This window comes from Heterocephalus glaber, unplaced genomic scaffold (genome assembly GCF_053883595.1).
Source record: "Heterocephalus glaber isolate CG9 unplaced genomic scaffold, H.glaber_assembly_v1.0 deba00001547, whole genome shotgun sequence".
Taxonomy (NCBI): Eukaryota; Metazoa; Chordata; class Mammalia; order Rodentia; family Bathyergidae; genus Heterocephalus; species Heterocephalus glaber.
The window spans coordinates 11350821-11360999 of NW_028258340.1; the positions used below are offsets into that span (position 1 = coordinate 11350821).

Consider the following 10179-nt stretch of genomic DNA (forward strand, 5'->3'; position numbering starts at 1 on the left):
CCATAGGCAAACTTGCTAAGGGAAATCAAAGGGCAGACACTTTGGTAACCTTCCAACAATCATTTCCTTCTTCCTTCTTTCTGGTCAGAATTTGCATCCAATTCTAAAAGTTAGAAATAAAAGACACTAGCCTTCCCAGCTTCCCTGAAACTAGAACTGGCCAGAGGCCAAGTGCTGAGCAATGAGTCAGAAGGGAAATTCTTCCAGGATAGAGCATTCCACATAATAAAGAGATGCTAGAAAAAACCTAGAGCTGCCTTTCTTCCTTCAGTTGTACAGAAACATGATGCTTGGATTGGGAATAGCCATCTTGAATATTAACGGATGATACAATTCACACAGGAAAATAGCAGAGAAAGTGGTTGGAGAGGGTATGGGTTGTGGTAACTCTCTTAAGTTGCTGAACCAGAGTAATGGCCTACCTCTATACTTCTTGTTAAATGAGGTAATGAATATTCCCATTCAATCACTTTTTTGTTTGGTTGGTTTTCTCTGAGGTGAGGCGAGGTCTTGCTATGCTTCCCAGGCTAGCCTTGAACTCCTGGGATCAAGTAATATCCCTGTTTCAGCCTACCTTGTGGCAGGACTATAGGCATATGCCACTACACCTGGCTTCAAACACTTTTTATTGAGCATTCTATTATTTGCAGCTAAAAGCATACACCTGCTTACCACCTACCTAAGGAATGCACTAAGGACCGAATTAACACCTTTGCAATTTTTCTAATCACAGCAGAAAAACATATCTCGAATTGCGTATCATTTTCTAGCTGATGTTCAGAATTGCCTTGAATTTTCTATTAGTAGAGGCAAAGGGGCTAACATTAATTTAATTAAGTAGCTGCTATGTGCCAAGCACCATGTTAAGTATTTTATCTAAGAGTGGTCAGCACAGACCTTCTTCCCCCCACCCACTAAGTTTATTGGTACATTTTTGGTATAAAATACAGTTACATTCATCATTGGGATCTTGTACCATTACATGAGTCTCTTGGTTCTTATTTTTTTCCCCTTCCTTTGCCCTCCCTTCATCCACTCCACCCTTTCCTATTTGCAAAGACCTTGTTTCCATTTTTTTCCTTTTCTCATATTTTTTCCTTTCCCTTTCTTCCCTTCCCCTGCACTTCCCAATTCCCCTGCTTTTTTAGGCCTTTTCTTCCTGTTACACATATCAGTTATACATTTTTTAAAATTACAATATTAAGATCTAGGAGACATTACCACAGATTTTACAAAATTTAAAAGGATATAGAAAGCATATTACAAAAATCTTTTTTGAAATAAATTTGACAACTTCTAAGAAGTACCTTGGAAGACAAATTAATGAAACTAACTCTGGAGGATAGATAAAATTTGAATAGCACCTATTAAAGAAAGTATATTCCTAGCTAGAAAAGCTACCTATATGACAACAGCAGGCTCATATACATTTTAACTGATAAATTATATCAAACAATTAAAGCAGAAAAAAGAAGGAACACTTCTCCCCTCATTTTAGGAACTTAACATTGTGCTAATCCTAAAACTGGATAAAGATAATAGAAGAAAAAAGTATGAACATAGATAGAAATTTGTTTAACAAAACAAACTATTAGAAGTCAGATCTGGCAGGATGTAGAAAGTGGTTTTGTTATAGGGATGGCAGAGTTGGTTCAGCATTGGAAGATCCACCCCCAAAAGTCATCATTTTAACAGAGGAAAGGAAAAAGCCATATGATCCTGTCACTAGTTGGAGAAAAAGTATTGGACTAAATTCCACAGCTGTTCATGGTAAAAGCTATCAGGAGACTAGAAGTAGAACAGAACCTTCTCAACAGATTAAAGACATGTATGTACTCCATACTTCCAGCAAGAACACCTTATATGAATGGAGAAGATACAATGCTTTCTCCTTAAGGTGGGGAACAAGGGCAGATATGCTTACTCTTTATTTGTCCATTAAACTTTGAAATCTAGTCCCCACCAAAATAGTCTGGCAATAAAATGACACAACTAGGATAGGATTGGCACGGCAGAAGCAAAATCTTTATATGTAGATGAAATGATCATCTACAGAGAAAATACTAAGAAATCTCTAGGAGCCCCTAGAACTTGTAGTAGAATTGAGCAGGATTAGAAAACACAAGGTATATATAAAAATTCAGGTCAGCACAGACCTTCTAAACCAGTCTCCTTGAACTGAGAAATATCACATCTATATCTCCTATCTTATTTAAACAAGTGAGCCTTTCCATTTATTACAAATGTAGAACATAACCACCAGTAGTACGTGTGACTTTGTCACCTATAGAAATTGCAGATATATGCATATCACACAGCAGTTGTTGAAGATGTCTCAAAATACCATTGACCCTCAACACTGTTTCAGAAGTACTATAGTCATTAGGCTCATTGAAAAATCTTATTTAATGTGATGATAAAAAGCACAAATGCTACTGCATCACACATTTTTCAAATGTTTTGATAACTGTATTGCAGTGAGTTGGCTTCCTTTGTAATCCTATGTGTCTTATTTTATATATTTAAAAATGTTATTCTAAGAAGAGTTTCTAAACCTTTTACCAGAATGATGAAGGAGTTCTTAGCACAAAAGGAGTTTAGATCCGCAAAATTAGTCCTCTTTGTACTATGCTTTCACACTGGGGATTGAACCCAGTGCTTGGTGCATGCTAAGCACAAGCTCTACCATTGAGCTATATCCCAAACTCCTTAGTCATTCTTAATATTGTCGATACATTCTCCATTCAAAACACAAGTGTGGGGGTGGGGATTTAGCTCAGTGGTGCCGCACCTGCCTCACAAGCACAAGGTCCTGAGTTCGATCCCCAGTACAGAGGAAGAAAAAAAAAAAAGCACAAAGGTGATCTTTTAAACAAGTAAATAAGATCAATATATTCCCATATTAAAATATGAAACAAATGCAAACTCTTGACTTTGATTGACCTGATCCTAAAGGATCTGATTTTAGCTTCTCTACGTCTCCTTTCATGGTTTTAAACTCTTCTATCTCTCATTCTCTGCTCCAGCCATACTGACCTTCTTTCATTTGTTGGGAACCTCCGAGCCATTTCATACTCTAGGGTCTTTATCCTTGCCTAGAATGCCTACTCTTAAGGCAGCCACTTAATTCTCATACTCCAGTGATGAGGCACAATGTCCCTTTTGCAAACTCTCTACCTAACCATCCTAAGCAGCAGCCGTGCCATATTCCACCTATGGCCCCATTTCTGTTTACTTCTTTCAAATCACTTATCACAGCCAAATTATATGTTTTGTGTTGTCGTTGAGTACTGAATCACAGAATCTGGAAAGAGGCCTGGCACCAGAGAGAAACCTGATATTAAATGAATGAACGAGCAATTGAATGAATGGCAAAACAGTTCAATGAAGTTTTTATTACTCCATTTACAAGCGAAGAAATTGAGGCTCAGAAATTTTACATTATATGAAAGTCATTTTAATTGGTGTCCTCAGCTTCCTCTGACCCTTCTACCATTCCTGTTACATCTCTACCAACTAGTGGAAAGCAGAATAGACCTAATATAAATATATATGGTACAATTTCTTGGGGTTTTAGTGTCCCACTGCTCAAGGATATGTGACCAAAAACCCTCAAAGCCAGTATTTCTAGGAGGGTCAAGCTAAATGAAAATATATTTCTTGGATATGGTGATTTTCTCTGTCTGTATGTCTGTCTCTCTGTACATACACAAAATATTTTTCATTTATGAATCTCATAAACGTCCAAACAATAGAATCAAATGGAAAGGATAAAAATCTAGGAAAGATAAACTAAGGAAAGAACAAATTAGATAAACCCAGGGGCAAGTGCTGATACCTAAAAACACATGTTACAAGGTACTCACTCTATATTAGCTCATATGGCCCCTAATTTTGGCACATACTTCCTAGTAGCCACCACAAAGTGAGGCACATAGATACATGATATATTAAAATAATCCAATCAATTCTATGGAGGAGCATACCTACTTCTATTTTTAAATCTTGAAATAAATTCCTCTTGTGGATCCTTATAATGAAAGCATGGCAAGATATAGCAATCAGCATTCTAAACGACAGCCTTATAAATAAATTTATCGAGCTTCATAAACACTTATAATATATCTCAGTAGGCATGGCTGGTATAATGCCAAAACCTATGCACTACTGTATTGCCTTATTATTTAAATTATGGTCTATGGACCAGCAGCAACCTTAGCATCATCTAGGGGACCTGCTAGAAATGCAGAATCTCAGGACCCATTGTAATCCGAAATAAAAATCTCTATTTTGTTAACAAGATCTGTAGGTAAATCCTACTCACATTAAAGTTTAAGATCCAGTGCTCTAATGGGTTGGTTGGCACTAAGGAAAGATTTGTAAGAAACTATAATTCATGCAATTCATTCATTCAACAAGTATTTACGGAGACCTCAGCAACAGGAATGGATTTCTTTAAATATAACATCAGAAGCACCATCATAAAGAAAAATACTGATAACTGGGATGTCACTACAGATGAGTGATAAAGCAAACCATAGAGTAAACAATATTTGCAACAACACCAAAAAAGAAAAGAAAAGTAGGGTACCTAAATATGGGCCAGGAAGTATGTTAATGCTTAGGATATAGCAATGAAACCAAAAAATGTCTAGCCTTATGGAGTTTACATTCTAACTAGTGAATACACAAATAAATTGAGTAAAATAACGCGGGAGGGTGGACCCAGGGAGGTTGCAGTTTTAAGTAGGGCAGACAGGAAAGTCCTCACCAAGGAGGTAAAGAGCCATAGACAGTCGTGGAGCTAGCTATAACAATATGGAAAGGAAGTGTTTCAAGCAGAAAAAACAGAGAGTACAAACAGTCTGAGACAGAACAAAGCTGAAAACAGCAAGAAGAGCAGTATAAGTGATGAAAAGTAAGCAAGAAGTGAAGTAGGTATGCATGGGGCTAATCATGTGGGACTTTGTCAGCCATTTTAAGTACTGTAGTTTTAACTGTGAGATGAGACGCCACAGGAGAAAAGATAATAGGGAGCCACACAGGATGTTGAGCAGGCAAATGACATAATGAAAAGCATTGTTAAGAAAACTGCTTTCCGGAAAGAAGGGAAAGGAAAAATGATGAGAAATGGAAAAAATGGAAATAAAGTCTTTGTAAATAGGGAAAGGTGGAGGGCGTGAAGGGAGGGCTAGGGATGGGGAAAAAATAAGAACCAAGATGCATTATGTAAAGGTACAATTCCCAATGAGAAATGTAATTGTGTTGTATACCTAAAATGTACCAATAAAAAAATTTTTAAAAAAAGAAAACTGCTTTCCTAAAGGTAGACAGAATGTTTTAATGGGAGAATCCAGCTGAGACTATAATGTACTAATCACAGTATACTGTACTTCTCAGGTGGCAAAGATGTACCAAGTAATGTGGAGAAGATATAAGCCAGGGTAATAACTAAGGTAACTGCCAGAGAAAGGTGAATATAAATGACATTGGAGGGAGGCAATCCCTGGACATAATGACAGATTATTCATAGAGAAATGGCACACAAGTTGGAAATTCAGTTTGATCAATGTTTACGGATCATCTATTGAGAGCAGAACCATGTGCTGACTCAGACTTGGGGGTGAAGATGGCTTGCTTAGACCCTACCCTACACCTTACAAGTCTGAATTTCTTGAATTTCGGAAGGTGAGGCTAGCACTGGGACTATGTGATCTAATAGACTGAGTTGTTTTTTTTTTTTCAACTTTGGAGTTTGTTCCATTTCCTGGAAACAGGAGCCAAAGCACCTCACTTGATTAGTATAAAAAACAGATTTCGTTTGATAGGGGGGTGGAAGAAATATTTTAAATGTCTTTGTGGATCAGCACTGCAGACTGGTCCTGGACCACTAGTTTTGAGACAGAGTCCTTCTGCTCTGTTTCTGGGTATATGACCCGGTGGGTCTTCCACTCTGCCATTCCATTCTGTAGAAGAGGCCTCAAAGTATGGAAAAGGGAAGAAGCGAGCTTAAGGAAAACAACTGGGAAAAAAATGAATTTGAAAATTGCCTACCACCAGACTGCAAGGTCTGGGAAGCAGATGTAAATGCAATGCAAATGATATGTAAATATTGTGGCCTTCTAAAAGGTTTTATACAACTGGAAGGGCCCCTAGGAAACTGCTAGCAGATAACAGTGACTCAGAAACAGAGTGAACTATTTCAAGACAACTTTGTCACACAGACCTTTGCTGCCCTGCTAGCACACTGCACATTCTTTAATAATCTTTTTTCTCACTTGAATAAACCTCACCTTCTTGTAAATCAAAAATTATCATCTGCCTCTATAGAGGTTATCTAAGTTAATTATATTTTAAGGTACACTTTATACCATTAATTTTTCTTCAAATGCCCTTCTCACCCAAATAAAGCCAAGTTAAATGTGTCACTTCTTCCCTAGAACAATATGTGCCTCCAGTGGATTATGAATGAAAGTGCCTCTCTTTCAGTTCTAGTACTATGATCCTTTAGAGGGTTTTTTCCCCCTCTACTCCACAGGAACTGGCATATGCTCTATTCAAAGGGAATCCAGAAAAAAAAGAAAAAATATATGTATATATCTCCATAGTTGTGAAATCCAATTCCTTTCAAGAAGTCACTGAAAAGCTATTCATCAAGATTCCTCGCCAAGGGGCCAGGGATTTAGCTCAGTGGCACCATGCCAGCCTTGCAAGCACAAGGTCCTGAGTTTGATTCCAGGTACAAAAGAAATTCCTCATCAAGAATGTGGTCTGGACTATCCCAAGTACACATTTTAACATGAAAAATGCACATTTGACCAAAGTGGGGGTACATTTCTGTATACATTTATATATCTGAAAAGCGGTTACTCCCCTCAGATATGCATTTGACGAGAACCACAATATGAACTAAATAGTAAACAAGATAGTAATCACATTAGACTAACAATTTTCTTGGTTACAGAACCCAGGAAGCAACTTACTTCCACATCAGCCCCTACAAGTTTCCTTACTTTTCCGGTACTCTTAACATTCGGGGGTGCCCCAGATTTTGACAGCAGGGTCAAAAGAAAGGAAATCCCTTCCATTTTTGAGTTTCTGAAGTCTCACGTGAAAAGACCACACCGTCAGTTCCCAAAAAGCTACTGGTCAAGGAGGAATCTGGGATGATGCCACGTTCAGTGTAAAACAGAAATGAAAAGCAAAGTCGCGAAATCCCAACAAAGGAGAGGCTGAAAACGAGAAGAGCGGCAAAAGAACAAAAGAGAAAGATAAACCTTATAAAGAAATGACAGCGCCAGACAAAGAGTAACAGAGAGAAGGAGAACATGCAGGGGCGGTGCTGCGGGAGACAGGGATTCCGGGGTAGCGCCGGGCAGGTGGCGAGCGCCCCCACCGCGGCCAGGCTGCCTCTTACCTCCTGGGCGAGTTTCTGCTTGAGCACGAGCGCGGCGCACAGGTAGCCCGCGCGGCCCACAAACAGTTCATCGGAGCCGCACTCCAGGAAAGAGACGGGCGCGCAGACCGCGGACAGAGCCCGGAACTTGCCCAACGGCTGCACGTAGTCGGACCGTCCCATAGCGTGGTACACGAGCGTGGCGACCGCGTACACGCCCGCTCCCCCGAGCAGGAAGGCAGCGCGGGTGTCGGCGTCCGGCTCGCCCCACTCCTCGGCGCGGGCGCAAGCGTCTATGAGGCGCTTGGCCGAGCACAAGTAGCGCTCCCGGGCCGCGGCGAAGAGCGGGCTCTGCGAGACGTGGTAGAGCATGTAGGCCACCCCGGCCACGCCGCTGTACAGCCCCCCGTCGCAGCCGCTCGCCCCGGCCGTCGCCCCCCTGGCCTCAGCGCTGCCCTCAAGTGGGGGCAGTTCCTGGAGGATGCGCTCGATGGTGGCGGTGACCAAGGGCGCCACCGCCTCCTCGCAGTGGCCCGCCAGCAGGCTGCCCTGGTAGTCATCGAAGTGGTTGGTGAAGCAGCGCTTGGTGTCCATGCTGTTGCCTGTGCCCCTCAGTGTCGAGCTGGGGACCGCTTAAGGTTGCGCCCTGCCGCCCCGGCGATCGGCCTCCGGCTCTCTGAAGCACTCGGATGAAGGCGTGTGCGGCGGGGATGGAGCGAGAAGGGTGAGACGAGACGGGAGGTAACAAGAGGAGGCGGGCGCGAGGAAGAAGCACGGAGCGGATGGCCAAGTGGGGCAGCAGGCTGCCGCGAAGCTCTGGAGTGGCCCTGGTGAACACGGGGGATGCAAGTCGTGCGCCCCGCTGCCAGAGGCCGCACCCTCGCCGAACCCGCCCCCTCCGGTGCCGCCGCAGCTCCGCCGGCTCTCTGGGGGGCCGAGGTGATCTCAGTCAGGACCCGCGCGGAGCCCGCGCCACCCCTCCCGCTCCGCCCTCGGCTGTCTCCTCCCCTCCGGGCGGAAGGCCAGGGACGTCCGGGACAAACCGGAATGCAGAGACTGGGCATTAGCACACCTGGCGTGGAGGTGAAGACCTCAAGTCCCTTGTATACTTCCAGTGTGGTGGTCAGGTCAGAGGTATGAAGCATCACCTGTGGGCATATTAAAACCGAAACTCTTCAGGCTTCATTCCAGATCTATTGAATAAAACTGAATATTTAGCAAGATCCGTAAGTGATTCGAATGTACATTCAAGTTTTAGAAGCCACTGAGCTAGGCTAAAGTACTAGGAAAAAGATAAATAACGGGAAACTCCATTACAATGTATGAAACTTATAAGTTTGTCTTTTATTTTGGGCACTTTGGAGTTTTTAATCCTCTTTCTAGCCTAAAGGCTAGGGGATTTGTGTACATTGTGTTTCCTGTTATAAAGCCAAAATCTCCCAATACGGAAATTTGTTCATCTTTGCTTATTTTAGTTGTTATCTTGCTTTGGTTCGGTTTTTTGGGGAATATACAGGATTAAAAACTGAAAGTTAATGCAAAGGAGTAGGGTCTCCCCTATCAGTCTCCCTCTCTACCCCCATGTGTAGAGTAAGAGACCAATAAACATCTTAACATCATGAACTAGTTAAAACAGGAATAAACTCTGTGTGAGAATTTAATTAGGGTTCTGATCAGTCTACTGTTCTTAGTTTCCTTCTTTCCCCTGTTCTTTCCCATGTTCTCTTCTGTTTTCTGCGGACAAGCATCACTGAGGGTTTCCTATGTGTCCTGGAACCTCAAAATGTATGAGAAACATAGACATGGTCCCAGACCTCTTGGAGCCTACACTTCAGTGGGAGAAGAGACAGAAAATAAGCAATTACACAAACTAGTTGCCTTTCCTTAGTTTGTCCCTCCATCCTAGCTAATGCAGTCTGGGAAAGGACTGAAGTTTGCCGAGATTATGGCCAAGACTGACACACTCATATAGTTCAGGGATAGTGCGGCCATCATCCTCCAATAATGCTACCAAAATAGGCTTTTTATTACTACTACAAATCATGATGATGATGATGCAACTAAGTCTACTTTACCCAGGGACTTTGATAAGTTAAAGGAAGAAAGAGCACCAAAGGAGTAAGTGGAATATTTAACCTTGAGGCTTCCTCCCTCATACCTCAGTTGGAATAGACATTAGGGATGATTTTTGTTTTCCCTCAGACATAGAGACATAAAATATAAGATTTTTCAGGCAGAATTGAAGCTTTTTTCCTCTTCATTCCCCCACACCTCACCCTGTCTCGAATCTAGAGGCAGTTATGATAATCCAGACTCTGATTATTCTTCCGCACACCCCACCCCGGAGGTGGCATCAGCAGCAATGACAGAGACCTGTGCTGACTGACTTCAAAACAGAATTGTAAGCATGTCACCAAAAGAAGGAGCTCTGCTTTTTCTGTTTTCCCACTTGTCTATTGTTCTCAAATCCCGTACAATGATCACAAACTCATAGCATCTAAAAAGTTTATTGTTCACACATCTGGAATCTTGGCTGAACTCATTCATGCATCTAGATGTGGGCTGGCTCTTACTTAGACTGAAGCAGCTGGGCTCTGGTCTACATATGCCTTGTCCTCCAGCCGGCCCACCCCAGCATGCCTGCCAATGGCAGAGGACCAAGAGCAAAGTAGAAGTGTGCAAGGTTTCTTAGGATCTAGTCTCTGAAATGGCATACTCTTTTCTGTCTCATTCTACTGTCAAGTCACATAAGGAAATAGCAAGTGTCTTTGTAGAACTCCAAA

At 42.0% G+C, this 10179-nt stretch overlaps 1 protein-coding gene across 1 annotated transcript in view; it reads right to left on the reverse strand.

The window, feature by feature from the left end:
• The window catches only part of Lancl3 (LanC like family member 3), a 106522-nt gene extending 98160 nt beyond the window's left edge, over window positions 1-8362 (reverse strand). The window contains exon 1 of the mRNA XM_004850036.4: window positions 7418-8362. Within this exon, the coding sequence (XP_004850093.1) occupies window positions 7418-7990 (573 nt within the window). The 5' untranslated portion in view covers window positions 7991-8362. The remainder of the gene's footprint in view (window positions 1-7417) is intronic.
• Window positions 8363-10179: the final 1817 nt, after the last annotated feature.